The 25,298-nt window shown below is 40.4% G+C and overlaps 1 protein-coding gene across 1 annotated transcript; it reads right to left on the bottom strand.

Moving 5' to 3' along the window:
• Positions 1-589: 589 nt before the first annotated feature.
• gng10 (guanine nucleotide binding protein (G protein), gamma 10) lies at positions 590-25,298 on the bottom strand. Its single transcript, XM_020529778.2, has 3 exons — positions 25,052-25,298; positions 9,373-9,504; positions 590-2,008 (listed from the first exon to the last, which is right to left on the bottom strand). The coding sequence occupies exons 1-2, from the start codon at positions 25,130-25,132 to the stop codon at positions 9,379-9,381; spliced, it is 207 nt and encodes a 68-aa protein (XP_020385367.1). The 5' UTR covers positions 25,133-25,298; the 3' UTR covers positions 590-2,008; positions 9,373-9,378.

Raw genomic sequence — 25,298 nt, 5'->3', positions numbered from 1 at the left:
CAGTTCTGTTAGTACAAGATTTGTTCAATGAAAATTAAACCTTCAAGCTGTTTAGATACTGGTCAGATTGGAGAAAGTTTGTCTGTCAGAAGCTTATGGGTTCGCGTCTGACTCCAGAGACCTGAGTACAAGCACATAGCTGATTCTCTAGCGCAGTACTCAGCAAGTGCTGTTCTTTTGAAGGTGCCATTGTTTGAATGAGACACTTAAATGGAGAACCAGTCTCAGGTGGATTTTAAAGATCCGTGGTGTTATTTTGAAGAGCAGGGGAGTTTTCCTCAATGTCCTGTTGATACAGTATCTGATTATCACATTGCTGTACATGAGCACTTGATCCACACAGATTGGCTGCTACATTTTCTACATTATGTCAGTAACTTATTGGATATAATGTGCTTATGTAAATATGTCTTCATTTCAACTTGGGTACAAAAAAAAATAGTGACTTTTCTAAAGACAAAGTAGGGCTTAAACAAAGTGAAAACTACACAAGCTTTAAAGAGGGCATAGACTAATTATCAGAATGGAGAGAAGAGTCAGCTAACACATTTTGACAGGAAAATACAGACAAATGGTTGAAGCATTTCCATCATGATACACCCACATTTAAAATGTTATTTATTTTAATAAAAAACAAAAAAACCTTCCAAAGTCATGCATTTGTTACATGCCACAATTCAAATACTTAAACAGATTGTTATCAAATTCATTAATCTTTGATGCAATTCCAATTTATATTATCTTGGAATGGATTAAACACATTTAATCATTAAACTGACAAATTAATAAATGTTTTAGGTTTACACATGCACAGCAGGTTTAAAATGATTGAAATCATGACACACAGAAATTTTCAATTTTAGGTGATTGAGGCTGAAGGTCATTTCGTGTGAAATTGGTGCCAATGCAACACACATCCAAGAAAGGTACAGGCTGAACTTCAGTTATGTGACCAGATTATACTGATTCACCAAGCTATTCATTTAGCACCACATCACGAAACACTTTTTAAAAAAAATTCTCTTTCAAATAAATTTAATGGAACCATCCAAATATGCTACATTACTGTTACAATGGTTACAATTAATAATTAAAGAAAAGGGTAAAATATTAATGGCAGTTGATTGCCTGCCATGTCACAGCATCTCAAAAAGAATGGCCGCAATTCTTTGGGATGACTTGGTGAATAACAGTCAAGTAGTTATTTTGAAAATTACTGTTTTTTTCCCTCATAACCTATAAAGTTAACATTGTAAAGGCCTAAGTTACGTGTGTGACTGGTTATCTTTATGGCAGTAAAAAAAAGCAGTAACATGCACAAAGTCTACTCAACAGTGCTCCACTATCCAATGGACAATACACTCACTATGTGGCTTCATTTTCTTTAATTAGAACAAACTTTACTTGGTTTTTAAAAATAAAATTAAACACACTGGTATTACAGATATATACTATAGCACTGGTGAGTTGATGCCAAATTTTTCGGGGTTATTTTACTGCTAATCATTAATCTAGGACTCTCATTTTCAAAGCAAAATGCAGTTAAGCTGATCAGCACTACTGGCAACAACTTGCCTTTCAAGAACCCACCAGTTATGGGACTGACTAATCTGTAACTGCCCATCTGGGTTTACCTCATTTATCTAAAATAATAATGAAGATGTTAAATGTGGGCACAATTGTGGTATGGTTTTTAGTTACATCAAAATCCCAACAATTTCACACATAATCAACCTCCTGGCCTTCAACCAACTGTAATCATATTACAAGTTGAATACAAGGCATTTCGTTGCCACCAACCTGCCCACTGCTATTAGGTTTCTAATGCAAAAACATCCATTTTCCACAAAAGGTAGAATATTGCCAGATTAGTAGGAAGCTGTTATAAAGATACTAATAAATACAGAAATCGTTTTGGCAAAGAAGGAAGTAACAATACAGGAAAAATGTTCTTTATGAAGAGGCAACATTAGTCATAGACACGCATCTTTCAAAACTGTCCAATTTCCTGCAAGACAGAACAGATCATAAAAATTAAACAAAATGTCCTCTGAGATAACTAACAACAGATGACTGGTAAAAAGCTTTGAAGCAGAGAGTGGCTTGCAGGCATAAGAGCACATGGAGACTTTCTAAAGTGCTAAGTAATGTTTCAAATAACGGGTTTTAAATAACATCCTTTTGGCAATATTTCAGAGATAAATGGGCTATAAAAATTAAAGCAGGTGCAAAAATAAAATGAAAGCTGTAAATCTGAAATAAAAACACAACGTACAGCTCTGGCAGCATCCATGGGGTGAAAGAATCAGACTTCATGTTCACATCAGTGACCATTTTACAGAACTGATGAAAGGATACAAGCATTATTTTTTGCAGCATGCTTCAATTATTAAGCTCTGGAACATTATTTTTTCACACAAAACCTCGCTGCCTAACTCAAATTAAGTGTCATTCACCCAATCTCCATGCTCACTGATATTTATAATTTCTTTCAATTTTAAAATTCTTAGCTTGCTTTTCAAATGTATCCATGGCCTGGCATCTCCCAATATCTCTAACCTCTTCCGGTCTTTAGGCCTTCTATGTGTCTCCAGTACTGACCTCTGTCACATCCCCAATTTTAATTATTTCACCATCGGTGGTTACATCTTTAGCCACAAAGGCCCTAAGCTTTATGGCTTCCTCCCTAATCCAGATGCTCATCTCTACCACTTTTTTGAGATATTCCTTAAAATCTACCTCTCTGACCAAGATTTTAGTGATTTCTCCCAATATCTCCTGATGTGGCCTAGTGTCTAATCTTGTTTGACAATGCTCCTGAGGGGTGCCTTGGATTTGTTCACCATGTTATCTGTGATTACACTATATAAATGAAAGCAGTTATTGTTATGACTAACTTATGATACAACGTTTATTTTATCCTCCCATCAGAAGCAAAGCTGTTCCCCTGCTATTAACACAAATGAATAGGGATTAAACACAGGAATGTTAAATAAGTATTACATCTCCCTTTCTTTTCACATAGTTTAGCAAGTGCACCTTAGATCATTTTTGTATTTTAAAAACATAAATTAACTGCAAGTTATTGTAACCTGATTCTACAATCTGGGCTCCTCATGAGAACAGCTCCCATCAGTGCAACATAATTAGCTCCATGACTCGTAAGAACATCGTCCAAAATAGAAGGCCAAGGGCATGAATCAGGCTGGATCTGCCTTACAATAATTTCCTCTGTGTAACCAAATTTCGCTAATCTACAACAGATGTGAGAATCTTTGGAAAAACATTGTTTGACCCAACACAGGAGTTACTGGAAATCAAGTACAACATACCAACTCAAACACAATAACTCAATGTTAATTTTTTTTTTCGTTATTAAGTTCTAGTACCGTTGAGAATGATTAATTAAGAGATCTTTTGAGAGGAGTTTCAGTTTCTCTCCTCTCAGTACCAAATCCTGCAAATCTCTTTTGCCAACTTGCCCAATTTTTGTGGACACGTGTCAGCATTTCAAAATGGGAGGAAGGGCATCACCACCATGTCCAATCGAACCCTGAGCTCACCCACACTCAAATGCAATTCCAATTCTCTCCTCACCCACTATCAGATCATCTTCAGCAAGAGACTTCAAAAGATACTTGACACAGAGTGTACTGATTCTTACCGCTCACAATACAGTGACATACATACCTACAGTTAATTCTGATGACTGCGTGGAACTAATCTGAATCCTTTCTGAACTGCGCAGTTCAATTGTATGCACTTTTTGGGCAGAAACAAACTCACGGGCTCTATCATTTATGTTTTTTCACATTGTGAAGCATCTCTACCCCACCTCCACTCTCACTCTGTTCCCTCCTCCCAGTGATTCCTTTCTGCCTGGCCTTGCTATCACAACCCCCATCATTCACAACCCCACTCCCACCAACCTGTCCACACCCGAAGAACCCCACTCTTGCCTCCATCTGGGCTCTGGAACTTGAATTTGCAGACTGCTATAGTTCCAGGAAGTGGCTACTGCTCTTGGTGGCACTTCCTAGAAGCTCCAAATAATCTGATCAGCCACTAAAGTGGAACACTAGCCGGTGAGGAGCTGAAATCCTGCCTCCACCCTATTAACGCTCCATGGAGAGAAAGTATGCCTCGCCAACTCTTTACGTGGCAGGGTCAAGATGTAGATGCCCTACTCAGTTTTTTTAAAAAATAAAGTTGATTAGATTGCATCTCAAATGAAAGCCGCTCAATGACAAAAAGCCCAATGGACGTTCTTGCCCAGACACTGTTAGTTTGCACCATCCAAGCTGGAAAAGTAGATGACACTGCTCATTAGTAAAGTGAAGCTCCAGGCCATTATAACAGCAACTCAGAGACAATGAAGCTCCAGACTCAATATGAGTTGTATCAAACAGTTTCCAATCATTTTGGAAACCATTGATTCCTCCAAAACGAGGTGACAAGTCGGTATTATGAAAAACAATTCCAAACGAAATCCCAAAAGATTGTAAAGCTTTACGTATCCTGATGATGACCATAATTGGAAGCAGGAGTAGTCCATTCAGCCCTTTGAGCCTGCTCCACCATTCGATAAGATCACGGCTCATCTAATTGTTGCCTGAACTCCACTTTTCTCCCAACAACCTTTGACTCCCTTGTTAGTCAAGAGTCTATTTATCTCTGTCTCAAGTATGCCAATTCTCTAGACTCTGAGCACCAGCATTCCAAAGACTTCTGATTCTCAGATGAATATACTTCATCCTAAATGAGAGACCCCTTATTTTTAAACTGTGACTCTTTGAGAAATATCCTTTCAGCAGCCACATCATCGAGTCTCCTCAGGATTTCCTGTATTTCAATGAGATCACATCTTAATCTTCCAAACTTTAATGGATAGATGCCCAACCTTTCCTTATTCGATAACCCCTCCATCTGTAGCATAATTTTAGTGAACTTTTCTGGACTGCTTCTAACACTTTTACATCCTTTCTGAAATAAGAACACCAAAACTGTATACAGTGCTCCAGATGGGGCCCCAAAGTTCTCTGTAACTGTAAGAAAACATCCCTACTTTTATATTACATTCCCCTTGCAATAAACATCATTCCATTCATGACCTAACCACTTGCTGTACCTGCATACTGATGTTACATTGTTCATGTTCCAGGATACCTAGATCCCTCAGCACTGCAGAGTTCTGCAATCTCTCTGCATTTAAATCATACTTCTCTATTCTTCCTGAAGTGAACAAGTTTACATAGCTCATAAATAATTGAGAGCCCACTGTTCCCTGTGGCACAGACTGTGAACTGACAAATGAAACTATATGCCCATCCTCAGCTTCCTAGTCACCAACCAATCCTGTATGATAATGTGTTATGCCCACATCTCTGTGAGCTCTTACATTGTGTGGCAACTTTTGATGTGGCAAATAGGGCGAGATTAAAGTAGGATAGCTGGGCAGCATGGAGTTTGACCAAAGGGTCTGTTTCTATGCTGAACTACTCTATAACTATAACTCTATAACACCTTTCCTATAGCAGGGAGACCAGAATTGAACATAGTATTCCAAAAGTGGCCTAACCAATGTCCTGTGCAGCCACAACATGACATTCTTACTCAATGCACTGACCAATAAAAGCAAAGGTTCCAAATGCCTTCTTCTTTACCTTGTCTACCTGCAACGCCACCTTCAGGAACTATGAACCAGCACCCAAGGTCTCTTTGTTCAGTAACACTCCCCAGGACCCTACTATTAAGTGTATAAATCCTGCCCTGATTTGCCTTTCCAAAATGCAGCACCTCACATTTATCTAGATTATACACCATCTGCCACTCCTCGGCCCATCAGCCCATTTGATCAAGGTCCCATCGTCCTCTAAGATAACCTTCTTCACTGTCCACTACACCATCAATTTTGGTGTAATCTGCAAACTTACTAATCATTCCTCCTATAATCACATCCAAACCAATTAGATAAATGAGAAAAAGCTGTGGACCCAGCACTGATCCTTGCTGCACACAGCTGGTCACAGGTCTCCAGTCCAAAAAACAACCCTCCACCACCACTCTGTCTCCTACCTTCAAACCAATTCTGTATCCTAATGGCTAGCTCTCCCTGGACTCCACATGAGCTAACCTTGATAACCAGTCTACCATGCAAAACTCCTGTCAAATACCTTGCTGAGTGCATACAGACAACATCCACCGCTCTGCTTTCATCCAACTTTGTCACTTCTTCAAAAAACTCAATCAAGTTGGAGAGACACAATTTCCCAAACACAAAGCCCTGTTGACTAACCCTAAACAGTCCTTGCCTTTCCAAATACATGTAAATCCTGTCCCTTAGAAACCCCTCTGACAACTTACCTGACGTCAGGCTCACTGGTCTATAGTACCCTGGCTTTTCCTTAAACAATGGCACCATATTAACCACCCTCCAGTTTTTGAGTACCTCACCTATTGATGATACAGATATCTCAGCAAGGAACCAAGCAATCACTTCCCTAGCTTCCTACAAAGTTCTGGGATACACCTGATCAGGTTCCTGTGACTTATCCACCTTTATGTGTTTTAAGATATCCAGCACCACCTCCTCTATAATATGGACACTTTTCAAGATGTCACTATTTATTTCTCCTGTAAATACTGACGTGAAATATTCGTTTAGTATCTCACCCATTTCCTGCAGTTCCACACATAGGTGGCCCTTTTGATCTTTAAGGGGCCCTATTTTCTCCATAGTTACTCTTCTGCCCTTAATGTATTTGTATAATCTCTCTGGATTCTCCTGAACCCTATTTGCCAAAGCTATGTCATGTCCCCTTTTTACCCTCCTGATTTCCCTCGAGTACACTCCCATCGCCGTTATACCCAACAGATTTGCTCAATCCCATCTGCCTATACCTAGCATATGCCTCCTTCTTTTTGACCCAAGCCTGAATTTTTCCAGTCATCCAGCATTCCCTTCACCTACCAGCCTTGCCCTTCATACTAACAGGAAAATATTGCCTCTGGACTCTCGTTATCCTCTTCAATGAAGTCAGAAGCAAAATATCTGTTCAATTTTTCTGCCATTCCTTTATTTTGCATTAATTCCCCGGATTCCCTAGAGGAACAGTGCTCACCTTACAAACTCTGCTTCTTTTAAAAACAGTTGTGGAAATGCTTACAATCTGTTTTTATATATCAAATTTGCTTTCCCTTATACTCCTAATTCTTGTTCCTTTTTTTCTCTTGTTTAACATTACTGCTCCTTAACTCTTAATTTCACTTTCACACTTAATTTCAAATTCACTATTAACTTCCTAGACATTCTTTGCTGCTCTTTATATTTTGTACTATGTTTCAATCTTCTGACCTGTCACTCATCTTTGCAGAATTATACAAATTTTATTACAGTTTGCTGGTACCATTAACTTCCTTAGTTAGCCATGGGTGCTGCATCATTTCCTTAAAGTTTTTCTTTCCAGAGAAGTGCATGATGAAATGCAATGGCTTCAAAGTGACAATTTACACTGAACAAGATGGTATTTCTAAAATTATAAAGTTAGCACTAGTCCTTTCAGATAGCGAAAGATATCAGTAATTAACAAAAATAACAGAAAATTAGGGAAGCTTCAGTGAATTCAGAATAAAAGGCAGTTAAATACGACTTACTCAAAATAATAAGAAATCATTTTTACACGGAATATACAGCATAGAAACAGGCCATTTTGCCCAACCAGTGTGCACTTATATTCCACATAAAGGGAAGTTATTAAACAAACCGGACTACAACAGGGTGTTACGGACAAGTTAGGAGATGAAGAAAAGGCTGGGCATTAGAAAGCACTTTGCATCTGATTTTAACAATTGTAGGATTGTACTGTGCTCAAAATAAATACAAATATGTTTCATAAACATCTCAAAGGAAAGATAGCGCTAACGGTGTACAGAGAAACATATTATGCATAACTAACAGGGAGCCGAGAGTATAGATAAATTAGTCTTATTCAGGTTGGCAAGCTGTAACCAGTGGAATGGGTAAGGGATCAGTGCTGGGACATAACAGTTTACACCAATATAAATGACTTGGGAGAAGGAATCATATTTATGGTTGCTCAATTTGTTATTAATACAGAGATAGGTGGGAAAGTAAATTGTCAGGAGAACATGAAGAAGCTGTAAAGGGATTTAGGTTTGGTAAATAAGTGTGCAAAAAGTTAGCAGAGAGACTATATGTGGAAAAGTGTGAACTTTTGTTCACATTTTGAATTATGTACAGTTTGGGTCTCCTTATTTGAGAAAGGACAGAATAGCATTGGAAGCAGTTCAGAGGAAGTTCATGGAACTGATTCTGGGGAATGTGGGTTATTTTAGGAGGAATGACTGGGCCTATATCAATTTAGAAGAATGAGAGGTGATCATATTGAAACACGTACGATTCTGAGGAGTAGATTCTGAGACGTTGTCTCCCTCAGACCAGAACCAGTGTATAGAAAAATAGATAAAGTAGAACCAGAAAATAAGGGACTCCAGTTTAAGATGGTGATGGGGGGAATTCTTTTCTCTTAGGGTTGTTGCTGTGTGGAATTTTCCTTTCTATTATCAAATGGCAGAGTTGACATCAAATGGCTGAAAAACCTACTCTTGCTCTTAATTTGTACGTTCAAATGTATGAAAAGATGCAGATTAAATTCAAGGTGTGAAATCTAAAATTAACAACAAGTCCAAAGTTCATTTGTCCTGGGTACGGTAAAGAAAATGATAGAATGAGCAGTGGCTACAGTAAAAGTAAACTAGATTCTGATGTTAATCCATAAACAGCATCTTCAAGTAGTATCAAATGCACTGAGCCATGGACACATACATTTTGCCTTGTGTTCAAATTCACTGTAAAGGTCTGTGTGTACAGTTCATCTGATTCAAGTCTTCAAAATTATTGAGATTGTTGATGATGTGCAATTAGACAGTTGGGTTGAGGTAGTAGGGCTGCATAAATCAAAAAATAGTGACTGAGGTTGGTCATAATAAACACTCTCGGGTTGTGATTGATCCATGGAAGAATGATGCAGAGGCGGCAATGAGGAATGTGGATTGCATTTCTAATAAAATTGAGAGATCAAGGCTGAAGAAAGGTAAGATTCTGGACAGATAACCACTTGGTCAAGGCCTCCAGGTATTTGCCAATGAGGGGGTCCTACGAACCTCTGACAGTTTCTTTAATTGGTTACATGTCTTTTCTTTGTTTCTCACAGGGAGGGGGAATGGTTAGAGATGGTCCTTTGTCAAAAGAACAAAGTTCTATGGGTCCTGGGTGACCTTCCGTTCAAAGTATGTAGCATAAGACAATTTCATACAACACAGACTGCTAAGCTTAACGGCTGCCTGCTGTACCTGGTTTTAGAGAAGGGAGCAGGACCTAGGTTCTCTGAAGGGGTTGCTTCCCGCAGGTAATCCTACCAACAGTGCATCTTTACAGGCATTCTGGACACAATACTGCTGGAGTTCTGTGGCAGCCTGCGAAACCTGTATTAAAACAAAGATTGTCTGATTGCATTTCTCACACAAAAGCAGAGGAGTAAGTTTAGTTCAGATAAATTATAATTTATGTGGCATCAATTCAACTCCTACAATTTGTTCACCGATCAATTCAAACCTGGTTTTCACTTCCTCAGCAATTTGTACATTCCCAGCTTGCTCCACTGGTGAGAAACCAGAAGTCAATCGCAGTTTTAGATTTAATCACTGTGAGATGTTGCCAATCTAATGCTACAACCCACTGTCCATGTGAATAAGTGTCTCTTTATAAATATTGACCAGGACACTAAGAATAGCTTCCTATCTCTTCTCTGACACAGTTCCATGGGATCTTTTACATCCATGAGAGCAGGCAGACAGATCCTCAGACTAATATCTCATCAGAAAGACAGCACCTTCAATGTACAGTGCCAGTGCATCTTTATGTTCAACAACAAATGAGAAAAATGCAACTTTTCCTCACAGTTTTGTTTCTTTGATAAGGTTTCCACCTGGTTTTGAACCAAGGATTTTTCACATGATTGGCAAACAGGAGAACTACACCGTTACAGAAACATATACATTAGTTCATTATCCAATGAGTTCTTTTTCCCCTGAATCCCTGACCTAGAGACACTTGACCTTAATTTAGTAATTAACAATTAACAGCTACTTACAGGGGTCTTCTAGAGTAGTGGCAGTATGTTGACCTGTGGGACAGAAGGTCTGAGTTCAAATCTCACTTAATACAGACGTGTGTGATCGCAGCTACCTGGGGCCATAAGCTCTGGAATTTACTCCTTAAACCCCTTAGCCTCTTTATGAGTCTCTTCTTTAAAACATTCCTTTAAATCTACTTCTTTGGCAAAGCTTTCGGTCACCTGAATAGATTGTTATGGGGCTCGGTGTCAAATTGTGTTTGATAGTCACTCCTATGAAACAGCTCGAGATGCTTTACAACAGTAAAGATGATACATAAACGCAAGTTGTTGTTCACTTAGCTGATTCCGTTGTGTTTAGTTTTGCCCTTCAGCTTGTGTTTTGGACTTTCTCTTTTGCCCTGCACTAACCGTTATTCCCACTACAAACTTCCCCATTTGCAGAAGTGAGAATTTTGTACCAGTTTCACCTTTAACAGAAAACAAAGCAAAGAACTGCAGATGCTAAAACAAAAACAAAAATTGCTAGCAAAACTCAGCAGGTCTGGCAGCATCTACGGGGAGAAAGCAGAGTCAACATTTCGAGTCCACTTCTTTAACAGATGCTGTGATGTTCTTCTTCAGGATTTGCCAGTACATCCCCAAAATGTCACCCCCGAACACACAATACTGAAGGTCTCCTTTAATTGTGATTCGAAAACAGTCCAAAGTAGAAGCAGCTAACACTCAACAGACATCAATGATGCAAATTATACATTTTAGTGCCTTTATGTTTTTGGCAGATGCAGAGCAGGGGTTTTTGCGTCCCAGTTGAAATGTTGGCCATGTTTGAAGCAAAAAAATCAATTGTTGTCTGCCATAATGACGTTGCAGAAAGGAAGGGGAAAACCAGTTCTGAAAGATCAAGTCTGATGCTGATGCATCTAAGTCAAACATTAAATGTCATCGCAATGCCTAGTTTAATTCCATGTTTAACCTACATTCCTTGAAGTATGCTCAAAGCCATACAAAATTGTGTACTGCAAATAAAAAAAAAACATTCTTGGTAAAGCAACGTCATGGAGGCAATAGCTCCCTGTTTAAAAGATTTTTAAGGAAAATATGACTCACCGAGAATGAGTCACATACACAAAACTTATAAGTAATGACCTAATGTATTTCTACAGCTCACATTTACAACTCCACACAGTTTGTGGATCACTCAAAGTTAATCACTGAAACATTTATGAATTATTGCTCGAATTATTGAATGGTACCCTTCAAAAGGTGGGCTTTTGGGTCATCATACGTGTTCCAGTCCTTTGAAAGAACTATCCATCTAGTCCAACTACTCATGCTCCTCGAACATAGCACAGGCATCATTCATTTTGAATATTCCCATTACAAAGTCACTTTCTGTTCCACTCGTGTCTGTTTTTCATAACAGTAAATCCGAGAGACTACGGCTATGGCTTCCACTGTAAATCACTTCCCACCCAAGTCCTACTCTGGTGATTGAAAGTTCTGGACAGAATGGCTTAAATTTCTGGGCGACTTTAGAGAATTGACCCAATGACATCCTTCCTTTCACCAATGTATGCCTACCTATGTATTTGCTTCAAACTTATTATATCTCCATCCTTTTCCAATTGGCAAAGATCACTGGCCTGAAATGCTGACTGTTTCTCTGTCCATTACTGCTCCCTGAAATGGTGAGGTACTTCCAGCATTTTCTGTTTCTATTTTGTGAAATGTGGATTTTTGTTTCACATTGTTTCACTTTTAAAAACAATGATTGGACACCTAAGGTTAGATTTTCACTTTTATGAGGTGAGTATCTCGAGTTGGGAAATTCCCCAATTCGGCAAACCTTTCTTGGTGTTCCAGCAGACCTACCTTTCACTCTGGGGCATACGGAGTGGGATAGAGTCCGGCCCATCGCCACCTGAAGCAGATCAGAGATGGTGACACGCTTGGCCAAAGCAGTTAAGTTCTCTGGGGTTTTGTCCTAGCTGTGCCATTTCCTCCTTCAAAACCCCACAGCAAAATGGAACAAAGTGTTCACCAGGCTATTTGAGCTGTCAATCTGAGCTGTGAACCTAGAACCTCCCAACCACCTCCCCCCCATCCATTCCAAATCGAGTGAAGATAATTAAAGCTTTTGTAAATCAGCCAAACATCCTAAGTCATGTGGATAGATTGCATGTCACTGTTGGTGCTACATTATATTGCTTCCCCTCTCTATTTCTCTTCCTCCCCATCCAAGTTACAGGCTGCAGGCTCTGGGTCTCTGGTGATGGTCTAGCTCGGTGCTAGTTTGGATGCGCAGGAGATGGTTTGAAATCCTTGCTAAAAGGCAAATACAGTCATTGTAATTGATAGAATATACAGTTCTTTTACGTCTCATTGACCCGAGCAGCCCATTTTTTTTTAAAAATGCAAAGATCAGGCCGTTTAAAAGATAGTCACGCTGTGACACTTTACACATTATTTATCCTTCCAGAGTCAACATATCTACACCATTAACTTGCGACTGTAATTTAAAGCCCCTGCCACATTCAAAAATACGTCTGTTTGAACTCAGCATCGAGCTCAGGTTTCCCTTGTCTGATTCACATTCCAGCCCCTGACCCCTCTTCCCTCGAACAAAACGTAAGTTGGAAACAGGGTTAGACTCCACCATCCAGGCCCCAAGCCAATTTGGAAGCTCTACAAAATCTTCATGCAATAGAAATTATGGTCAAACCATCCAAGTAAAGGAAAAGCGCTTTTAACTTTCTGCTCACAATTCTTTTGATCACAGTGACATGGAAATAATACTGGATTGGGCGGGCACTAAGGAGGTAGTCAAGGCTGAAGCTTGAGACAATGAATCAGGATACATTCAAGAGTCTTTCTGATGGCCACCAAATAAACAAAGCAAGAATTATGCAATGCTTGATTCTATTTCAAGGAAACTGTCAAAGTGGGACACAATTAAAGCAAAATTCAATTTGGAAATTTACCAAAGTTCCATCGAGAGGTGCCATGAAATACCCTGGACGGGCATCACTCTAGTTTTTAGATATAGGATTCGGTGCATTGTTCTGTGTCAGTCTTAAAATTAACCTTTTGAACCATTGATAACTGAAGGTACGGTTTACCACTGTCACTAGCTTCTATGAATTCCTAAGGCTTTTGCAGCATTGCAAACAAAATTTGAGAAGTTTTCAATTGATACAAGTCCAAAAATATTAAAAGCTTTACCTCGGCTATTAAGAGATATGGGGAGAAAAGATGGCGGTATATGGAGATAAGTATGCAAATCAGCCACTAAAACTGAGGATGCGCGAGAAGTTACAGGGAAAGGGAGAGGTAAGACTATGGAAGGACCAGAAAATGAAGGTGAGCATTTTAAATGTGAGGTGATGTAAAAACCACAAGCCAATATAGGTCAGTCAGCAGGGGGATGATGGGTGAACGGGACTTAAAACCGGTTGGGAAACAGGCAGCAGAGCTTTGGATGAGTTCAAATTAAGTCCCTGAGTCAAGTTAAGTCTTACATCATGTCCCTGCATTGTCTGATAAATGCTCCTGTGAATTGCTCTGCATCTAAATATAAGTTGGCACTTAATACCAAACTCCTTAATGACAGACTGGCAACAATATTTAACTGATGAATCCAAATAGCTACAACATTGTGGAAGTGAGGGAGGAACTTCAATTATTCCTCGACCACAACTCCAAAGTCTAATTTTAATGCCCAATAAAATAAGCATCAACACAGCACTGCTAAAAAAATGACTTCTCCAGTTGAGAGACACAGAGCATGTGCAGAGACTAAACCCAGCATTAGTTGGTCAGCCAGCCTACAATTTGAAAGACATGGTGACTTCCCTTCTCATTTTTAAAGTAATCTGTACTTAAACAATTCTAAAAATACACAGAATCACTCTGCAAAGAGCTTCTTGTTTTCACATTTAAATTTCTCTAGCTTTTCTTGGTGTTCATTCGTGGGATTTGGGCATCATGTGCAGGGTCAGTATTTAGGTGGGGAGACAGTGATGTGGCAGTAATATTAATGGATAAGTAATCCAGAGGCCCAGGCTCAATGCTTAATGTTCATGGGGTTCTAGTCCAACCGCAGCAAGTGGATTGTGCGAGACGCAGCAGGTCACTCAGTCAATAGGCAGTGAGAGGGTTAAACAACAAATGCTGCCCTTGCCAACTGCACCCACATCCCATGAACTAATAAAGGAAAAATAAATTTATTTCCTATCCCTAATTGCCCCCAAGAATGTGGTGGCGAGCAAGATGTTTGAACACAACTGTGTGACAGGCTAGGCCGCTTCAGAGGGCAATTAATAGTCAACCATAATGCTGTATGTCTGGGATCATACATGGGACGGACATGTCACAGATTTCCTTTCCACAAGAGGACGAATGAACCAGATGGGTTTTTATGACAGTCCAAAGTTTCACAATACTTGTGAAATACAAGCCAATACAAGCCCGCCATTCCAGCCTGGTATTATTAATTGAATTGAATTCTCTAGCTGCTCTGAGATAGGAACATCTTCCTGAAGGGACAGTGGAATCCAAGTCCATCATTATTTTCTAAAGGGAATCAGATAAATACCTGAAGGGGAGAAATTTGCAGGGCTGCTTGGAAAGATTTGGGGCATGGAAATAACTGGGTAGCTCTTTCAAAGTGCTGGTTTAGTCACAATGGGCCGAATGAGCTCTTTCTATGGTGCATCAGTCTATGAACTGACGACCTGCTCAAATACACGTTAAAATATCATTGGAGCCAGAAAAAATAACAGCAAAAATGACAAAATACTTGCTAAATACTAAATGTATTTTCATATTCTATTCTTGAAAGATTGAAATGTTTTCTCTCCCCCACAGTAGAATCAGCAGAACATTTAAAAGCTTCGACCAAGGCATTCATTACGGTGCGGCATCTCATGCAAGTTTGGAATCTACTGCTATGTGGGTGGTTTCGCTCCTCAGAAATCATTTAAATGACAGCTCAGAAAATATAATTTTCAGGTCATTAATTACCTTGGGAGTTGACCAATTAGTGAGCTAACACATAAAAATGATCATCATCCATAATGGGAACAGTGTGACGGCCTCACAATTTCAGAAATAATTCTTCCTCTCCATGTTTACCTGCCCACTGAGAGTTGTCCCATTACAAATTGAGCCCGTTTTTATAGTCAGGAGCTAAAAGCTCCGTAATGTTGCTATTGCTGCAGCTTAACGTTTTAGCAATTTACTTTGATCTAATCATCCAAGTGACTGGATTGCACGGTCATGAGAACATGGCTGGGTGCTTCTAACCTTTTCTGGAACAGCAGATGGGGAGGACGAAAAGAGTCAACACCATGAAATTACAGAGCAAAGAAATTAGCCATTCTGCCCATTGTACTTACACTGGCTCTTCAGGAGCTGTCCAGTTAGGACCACTTCCCTCCCCTCATTGCTTCCCATATCACCCTACAAATTTTCAACAATTTATTCAACTTTCTTTTGAAGGTCACTACTGAATCTGGTTCCATCAACCTTTCGGACAAAGCTCTTATAAAGGTGGCATGAAGAAAATTTTAATCTCTCCAGTTTTTTTTAATAAAAGTGGATGCTGGAAATCTGAAACAAACACAGAAAATGCTGGACAGGTATGGCAGCGCTCACTGGTGGACAGAGAAACAAACTTAACGTTGAGTCTTCTTTAGAACAGAAAGGCGTTGGAAATTTTTTGGGTATACCTTTGACAGAGGTGGAGGAGGAGCAGGATGGCAGATGGTGTAGAGGCCCAGTGAAAAAAGGCAAAAAGGCAGTTAATAGTGGTGAAAGAAAAAAACAGATGGATGTAACTTAAAGTCTGATAGGGAGAGAATGGGTTCTCTCTACATTAACAGCAAAGTAAACAAGACCAGGGGAGGGGAGAATGGAAGAAAAATGGAGAACAGACATCATGCAGTCAGTTTCTGAATTTATGGAATTGAATACAGAGACATTGAGACAGTAAAGTGCCTAAGTGGAAAATGAGATGTTGTTCCTTGAGCTTGCGTTGTGCTTCACTGGAACATTGCGAGAAGCCCGGGATAGAAATATTAGTACGGCACAAGGTGGTTTACTGAAATGGCAAGCAACTGAGGTCCCTTCTGCAGACGGAGCGGAGGTGTTCCACAAAGCGGTCATCCATCTGCATTAGGTCTCGCCAACTTAAAGGAGACCATATTGCGAGCAATGAATACAGTCGACCAGATTGAAAGAAGTATACTACAAATGAAACACCCCTTCATCTGGAAGGTTTGGTTGGGGTCTGGGAGGAGGTAAAGGCAGAATTGTTATACCTTCTATGATTGCATGGGAAGGTGCCATGTGGAAGTGAGGAGGCATTCAGAGTGATCATAGAGCTGACCAGGGTATCATGGAGGGAAAGGGAAGATGTGTTTGATGGTGGTATCCTGCTGGAGGTGGCAGAAACAGCATTAGATAATTTCTTGAATGTGGAGATTAATGAGGTGGAAATTGGAAGCCAATTGTTGTTCTGGGAAGTAGAGGAAAGGGTGAGAGTAAATGTACAGGAAATGGGTCAGACACAGGTGAAGGCCCTGTCAACCATGATAGTGGGGGTAATACTCAGTTCAGGAAACAGGAGGTCATGTCGGAGACAGCCTGGTGGAAGATGGCATCATCAGAATAGATGCAATTCAGACGGAGGAACTGGGAGAATGGAATGCAATCCTTGCAGGAAGCAGGGTATGTGGAGGCACTGTCAACGTAACTCTGGAAGTGTATCCAATGTGAGAGTCTAGACCTGAAGAGGGGTAATACCCAAAACATTGACTGCTCCTTTCCTCCAGATGCTGCCTGGCCTGCTGTGTTCTTCCAGCCTCCTGTCTGTCTACCTTGTAATGGATATTGGTGAAAAGCCTATCCGCAGAAATTGAAACGGTGAAGCCAAGGAAGGGAAAGGAACAGTCTGAGATGGAACAGTCTGAGATGGACCAGGTGAAGGAGAGAGAGGATGGAAATTGGAAGCGAAACTGATCTTTTCAATTCCGTATGATTATTTTCTTGACACCCACCCTCTCCGCCCCACCATGCCCCCAACTCGCCTCAGTACAGGACTCATTGTCTCCCTTTCACAACTTAATTTAGAAAACATTTTACATCTCCCTTTTCTCTTTCACCATCATTAACAACCCCTTTGCCTTTTGCTCTGGGCCTCGACACCATCTGTTCCCTTTGTCTGAGGTATATTTTTGAATATTCCAGTTCTGAAGAAAAGATACACAGGTGGTTCTCCTATAATGCCATAGTTGCGTTCTTGTACGACCTTGCACTATAGAAAATCATCATAGAAAATCACGTTATAGGGAAATCGCTACAGAAAATTGCTATATCTGTACAGCAGAAAGTCCGTGTTATCCAAACAGTGTCCCCTATTCATCAACTGTGTTACAGCCAATTCTCGTTAACGAAACATGCATTATAGCACAACTACCTGCACTGTGTTCTCACGCTACATTCTCTAAATCTCTGCCCTCTGATTACCAATCCTTCCTACACTGGAAACAATTCCTCCAGTTGTTCCTTTCAAACTCCCTAAAAATTCTGAACACGGTCAAGTATTTACATCTGGAAATAAAAAGCAGTTACATCAAGATGCTGAGGTGTACAGACAGCCGTTGAATACAAGAAATAGCAGGAGTTGGCCATTTAGTCCCTTGAAGAAGATTAAATAACTTTACGAAGATTTGATTGAGATATCAGAGGGGGATGCTCTGAGGGTCGGTGTGGGCTTGTTGGGCCGAAGGGCCTGTTTCCATACTGTAGGGATTCTAAGTCTAAGTCTAAGACTAAGTATCATCTCCACTTGCCCAACCCACATAACTCTCGACTCCCATTTCGATCCAAACTCTAACTCAGCCTTGAATAATTACACTGACCAGCCTCCACTGCTCTGCGTGCTACTGCGGTTAACAATCCTCAGAAGAAATTTCTCTACGTTTTCTTTTTAAATTGGGACACCTCTTATTTTGAAGTTGCCCGCCCCCCCTCCACTCCACAATTTGAGATCCCCCACAAGAGAAAACATTCTGCCAGGATCAACCCTGCCAATTCCTGCAAAGTTCTACGTTTCAATAGAATCACCTCTCATTCATCTAAATTTCACGTGTGTAGTGTAACAGTAAATTACCCACTACTCTATTAGAAATTAACACTGTTGGGTTTTGTTCTATCTACCTTTGTTGGTCTCCACTTGTTAAAATCTAAAATCTCCAAATGTTTTCCCTTACAGAAGAATGCATGGAATATTTACAGGGAAGTGAAAACTGTAATATGATAAACTAGGGCATGATTTATATTCCACTTGAGGTCTTTCAGGCATGCTCTGAAATTTTCACTCTGTTTTGGAACAAACATTAATAATCAATTACATACTTGGAATTGCAGCCCCTTTTATTGCTAGTTTAAGGAATTACAGGGATTACTAGTAGATGAAGAAAAGATAAAGTGATAAATACAGTGCAGAATATGTACAGCAGGGTTACAGAAAAGGCTGCTGTGGGTCACAGAACAAGGCCAAGGTTAGGAACAATGACTGCCTTCCTTCTCTTAATGCTTTGCACCATGGTACTCAGACTTGTGTTAAGTATTGCCTGATGGGATCCCGGGAACACACCCCACACCGGCCGGTGTAGCCAAATTTGCTGCAGCGAAAGACAGTGGGATGAGAAGGTGCGAGATTCTCTGCCTGTGTTCTCTCACAGCTCTCTTCTCAGCCAGCTCAACGTCTCGTCCTGCCTTATCTCTTCTAATGCCCCTCGAAACTGTCAGCACCAAGAGGGCATGGCTCTGTCAGCATCTCTCACTTGCTAGTATCAATGTCCATCAGCTTTAGACCTTGCTTGTAGCAGACGTGTGAAAGCCCAGGAGGCTATGGCCCTGTGGCCAATTCACCATCTGGAAGGTCTTTGGGTATACAGCTGTCATCAAGCCCCCACCCTGCCAGCAGACGTGCTGAGCCACTGCTGACATCACTAGCTCAACAATGACCATACTCTAGGATCTCTAAGTTGGTGACCTTGTTTTGCCAAGAGACACTGACAGTACGTTGAGACAGCGAAGGTAGAAACTGACTTAGGATACAGGGCAGGAATGAACGCACTAAACAGAGAACAGGTTCGAGGCTTTGCTTGGCCAACTCCTGTTCTTATGCTCTAAAGGCACCTTTACAGTCTCTTCATTCTTCAGATGTAGAGACAGCCTTCTGTGTTCAGGATTTGCAGGTTTATTTTTTTTAAAAAGCTACAATATTAGTCTTTACTTCTTAAAATTTCAGCAATCTGGACAATCAGCTTCTTATTTTCTTACTAGTTTCTATACATAATCACACAAATGAAACGGTACAAGCTCACTGTGATGATACTGTCACTTTAAGAGGTTATTTTGTCCTGGAGAGGTTGTAAGGCAGAGGTACTGAGCTGTCTCTTCGAAAGTAAACAATTTGTGAAGCCTTGGGGTTTTCTTTTAAAAGTTGGAACAATAGAAGCAGCCTGGGTGTGGCCAGCTCTCAGAGACCAGACTTTCTAGATTTTTTTAGTTTTTAGGTTTGGGTTTTAAGGAGAAGCCTTTGGGGGTCTCAAAAAAAGTTGAAAGTTTCACTGAATGTCTCCTAGCTGCTATTTTCTTTGAATTTTCTCTTGATGTTTTCTTTCCTCCTGGATTGGAGAACTGCATGTGAGAATCTGTGTCTGATTTTTGCCAAGGGGTGTGTTTAAGGGACATTACTATATTGTAACAGTTAATTAGTAATAGCTACTGTATCTATTATTCGGTTAAGTTTTCTAATAGTTATGTTATTCCAAATTCCTCTTTCTATTGCTGGCATTTTAACTACAGTGTTTAAATAAATTGTGTTTTGCTTAATGTCGAGTAGTTTGACCAGTCACATCCTATCTGGAACACGGCAATTCACATCTATCTTTAAAATAAGAAAAGGTTGGGGGTCTAGGCTAGCTTGTTAAAATATTTTGAGGGAGTCTGATCTAGTCTATAACACTCACCCATTACATACTGCCGTTGTCAACAGCCCATATCAACTCTGTATTAGTGCAAAGAAGAAAAACTGAATGGAATTCAAGGTCACAAATTTTAGCAGTAACAGGATTGCCCTGGACAGATAGGCAGTTTGTCCCAAAAAGTCCCTCCGGGCTATAATATTCCACTGGAGCCTGCTCTTACCCCTCTTCGTCTCACCCTGTCAACATATCCTTCTGTTTCCCTCTCCCTCATGTATGTAACTAGCTTCTCCTATATCTATACTATTCATCTCACCCATTCCCTGTGATAATAATCCTACCATTTTCATTGTGGGCTGTAATAAGAGTAGAATAAACCATCGTTCAGTTGTGATAATTTTATTTTAATTTTAAAAGAAAGCAGTTTGAGCGCAATAATGTAAAATTATATGTAGCATCTGAACTTGTACTCAGGAGTTCCTTCACAATTCCCATTTTGTACTTAAAACTAAACTCCAAAACGTCCATCAGCCTCAGTTCCCCAACGTGCAGCTCATTTGAGGCTTATTCTGAGCTGTCCGCTCCACAGGCTGCTATACCCACCAAATTCAGACCTGGAGTGGCAAAAAGATAAAGGAATGGGGAAAAAGTTCTATTCCTAAGTACCGCTGTCGAACCGCCAACACAATGACTTGTACGTTGCTGAGAAGGCAGACTCGTTGCTATAAGTTTCCATTTTGCACACAGGAGCACAACCACAGGAATACCAAGTCTCAAACCCTCATACTACAGAGGGATGGTGGAGATATTTGAAATTTGGCATTCCTGCATTTGTCTTGATGTATGCAAGATGAAAAGCTTCAGCAACAAGTCTCTTTTTCCAGCAAGATTCACATTCTGTACTAACAAATGTTTTGTACCAACAAATAACATTGACTTGTATAGAATGTGATTACAACCTGTACCCTCCAGCTTTCAACAATGAAGCAAACTTCTAACCTTGTGGTTAAGTATAAGCAGTAATTCCTAGCAAACAGTGTGTTCCAGCTGTCTTCATAAACAGTGTCTCTGAATTACTGTGGATTTCAGGTCCATCTTACATCACAACTCGGCTACTTCTCCAGTGCAATACTGAAGGAGTGCTGCACTGTCAGAGGAGCCATCTTTCAGATGAGACATTAAAACCATCTGCCCTCTCAGGTGGATGTAAAAGATCCCAAGGCGTAATCTTTAGGGGCAGCTGGACAGTGGTGACCTGGCCAATATTCGGCATTCAATACCACTACAACAAATGACCTTGTCATAATCTGTATGTGGGAGCTTGTTGTGTGCAAACCGACCCATGTTTCGTACATTATAACAGTGACTACACTTCAAAGGTGTTGCACACAGCCATTTGCGGGACTTTTTGTGATGTGAACATTATCTAGCTCTTGCTAACACAATGCTGGTTGTTACGCAATTCTTGCTGTCATTTCAACAGTTGTTACTCAGTATTGAGGATGACAGGAGTGTTGATTACTAAATTTAAGAAATTAGCAAAAGGAAATCAGGAGAATTGTTTTATGCAGTGACCATCGATTCTCCTAAACGGCCAGTAGAAGCTGATTCAATAGTAACTTTTGAAAGAGAATGGGACAAATACTTGGAAAGGGAAAATGTGCAAGGTTATGGGATAATGTAGGTGAGTGGCACTAGGTGAATTTCTTCTGCAGGGCCACATCACAGTCAAAATGGGATGAATGACCTCCTTCAGTGCTATAACCACTTAAGTCTAAAGCAGTTATTAAGTAGTGCGGAGCTTCAGGATTGCTGAAAAAGCCATTTTATTGAACTGTTTTCTTTAACAGGCTAATTCACGAGAATGCTAATTTCAGGGGAAATTCAAAATAGCTACTGTGTAAGGGGAGAGTGTTGACATTCAGAATCTATAATAGTTAGAAATCTATATTTAATATAGAACAGGACTCAGTAAAGATTGTTTGGTCAGGGCCTCTCCCCAGATCAAAGCCTCCAGTTTTTCTGAGATTAAAACAAATCTGTTGGTGCTTTCAACAGAGAAAGAAGATCTGTGGTGATTGGCTGCAAGTATTGATACACATGCAAATATTCAATATCCATCTTATTTTCTGAACAGCTTGCATTCCCCAAAAAGGAGGAAATGCCACCATTGCAGGAAACTTTTTTGATCAGAGACTAAAATAAACGAGGAAGTTAACAGGAAATGTAAAAATCTGAAGCCATGTGGAGCTCAGGGACCCCAGTTGCAAAATCTGAATCAATAAACTTAACTCTACACACTTTTAAAAAAAAACCACACATCCAATTGCTGCAGAACACTAAATCTGAAATAATGAATGTTACATATGAGAATCTCATTGTGGAACTATTCTCAAATCTTAACGTCAAAAATCAAGGCTATTTTGGGAGGAATGAGAAAGATGCAGAAGTCTTCTGCATCCCCTCTAAAGGGGAGCAACTTATAATCCCTAAACCAATGATTACAACATGCATTTGTATAGTGCCTTCAACATTGCAAAATGCTGAAAGTACTTTGCTAAAGTATTATCATATTCAAAGTGTGAATTTCACCTGCTTTCTCCTCAGAAACATTTTTACGTCAGGGCACAGAAAATATCATCTCTGCCCTCCTCTCATCCCTGACGTGCACAGTTTAAGTCCCTGGATTTAATGTCATTTGAGTCCTCCTTCCATTATTATGGTTTCACGACAGTTTAACCAGAATTCAGTTCGCAATTGTTAAGGCAATCCATTAGGTTGCTCCAGATGAAGAGGTAATCTCAAATTAGCAGAAAGGTCAGTGTGGGTCACAGTACTTTTCTCCCTTCCCCCACCCTTCCATTTGCTCAAAACTTTTATCAAAACATTTCTTTCTTTACTCCGTTCCAGTGAAGGGTCATCACTGACTCAAAACATTAACAGCTTCTCTCCACACATGCTGCCTTATCTGCTGAGCTTTTCTAGAGCTTTGTGCTTGTGACCTTTTGATCAAAGAGATTGAGTTCAAGCAGCGTTTAAAGGGGCAGAAAAAGGGAGGTTTTACGGTGGAAATTCCAGATTGTAGGACCCCAGGCTGGCACAAGTAACAAAATGTTGGAGGAGATGAAAATTAGATACATAATATATAAGAGAACCACAGCAGTTACAGGAGTGCAGAGACCCAAAGGCTGGAGAAGGTTACACAGACAGAGATAGGAGAGAATTACCCATGGTTGTAGTACAGGAAGCCATTGGCCCTTCGGGTCTATGCTGATTTTCTACAAGAACGATTCACCTACTGTCATTTCCGAACCTTCCCCCCACCCCGTATCCTTTCCAGATAATTATGAATTCCCTTCTGATTGAACTCATCTCCACCAGATTCTCAAACAATGCACTCCTGATCACCATTGCTCCTTTTACCAAATACCTTAAATCTCTACTTTCTCATTCTCAACCTTTTCCATCAATTGGTACAGTTTCTCCCTATCTACTCTATCCTGATCCCATCTAATTTTGAACATCCCTGTCAAATCTCTTCTCAGTCTTTGCTTCTCAAAAGGAGAGCAGTTCCATCTTCCCCAGTTTATCTACAAAACTGAAGTTCCTCACGTACTCTCATGAATCTTTCTGGACTCTGTCCGCCTCCTTCACGTCCTTCATGAAGTGTAGTGCCCGGACACAGATCATAGAACTGTAGAATCCCTACAGTGCAGACAGAGACCATTTGGCCCATCAAGTCTATGCTGAACCTCTGAAGGGCATCCAACCGAGATCCACCCCATGGCTAATCCCTGTCAATGTGAAACAATGGTGCTAACCACTGCACTGCCCCCAGGGTGGGTGTGAAACTCCACCTGAGGCCAAACCAAACATCATGGAAGGGTTTTAAAAAGACAGGCCTCACCAAAATAGATTAATGAGTGTTGAGATGGGTGAGATTCAGTATGGGTTTGGATATGAACAACATTAGAGGGGCTCAAGTTTATGAAGGATGGAAGACGGAAGAATATGTTCAAAACGCTTAGGCTAGGCCCCAGCACCTCTGACATTCCCTGAATACAGCCGAGTTCTCTCTGAACTGGTAGATGAACTCACCAATACTGGCTGGAAGATAAAGGTGCTAATGAACACCCATTGTTATAAAAATAGATGCAATTCTTCTTGCATTCATAAACAAATAAAACAAAAGCAACAGTCAGTGTTCTTTAAAAAGTTCTAGCGAGACCTGAAAAACGCTAACTGTCGCTCTCTCTATAGATGCTATCCGAGCTTTCGATTATTTTCAGCTTTTTTGTGTTGGTATTTCGAAGAGGTCTGTGAAGGGCTTTAGGACATCCTACAAAAAGGTGTTATATAAATGCAAATTTTTCTTTGCACTGCACTCTCGTACACTTCAGTTCCTATTGGCCGAGTGTGTAAATACAGAGATAACCTCAGCTTTGCAACCTGCAGCCTGGCTATAAAAGTTCCAGCCAGGCCGGAGCCCAGCAACATAAACAGGCTTCTGTCTGGAACGAACTCACAAACTGCAATCGCGGCTCTCAAAAGAACGCAAAACACTTGTGAGATGATCGGTCAGAAAGGGTCTTTTTGAAAAAAAGCCTCGAGACAGGATGAATCCTCCCGGTGCTGCACTATCGCTTTTGTTTAGTTATATTTTTGAGCGGGGAATAACTTTTGTACTTAAGTAACGAGATTTTGTAATGCTGTATAAGGGAGTTAAATCTATTTTAACACAGTGTAACTATGTGAGTGCCATCCATTATTCCCACTCCCTCCTTAGTGCGATACAAGTCCATTTGTTGCCGCTCCTTTGCCGGATTCCCGGGAATAGAACGTTGGCGTTCGCTACAAAATGTAACGAGTTGTATCCACGCGTTTCATTCAACCCACCTTCATCCTCTCGATCCCTGCCTCGAACTTCAGCTGCTCCACCATCCGCTGCATGCTGGACACATTCGAGTTTGTACTCATGCTTTCTCCCCAAATACTTTCTTTCTCTTGTCTCTTTCGAATGCTGGGGCTGTAGCTCCGAGTCTTACTTTACACTTTGCAAATGCTCCGCCCGAGCTGCCACTAGAGGAACTGATGTCATGGGGATTCAGCAGTGGGAAGAGAGCGGCCGCTGAAACACACAGTT

The sequence above is a fragment of the Rhincodon typus genome, chromosome 3 (assembly GCF_021869965.1).
Source record: "Rhincodon typus isolate 14 chromosome 3, sRhiTyp1.1, whole genome shotgun sequence".
NCBI classification, from domain to species: domain Eukaryota; kingdom Metazoa; phylum Chordata; class Chondrichthyes; order Orectolobiformes; family Rhincodontidae; genus Rhincodon; species Rhincodon typus.
This window is presented reverse-complemented; position numbering and strand designations above follow the sequence as displayed.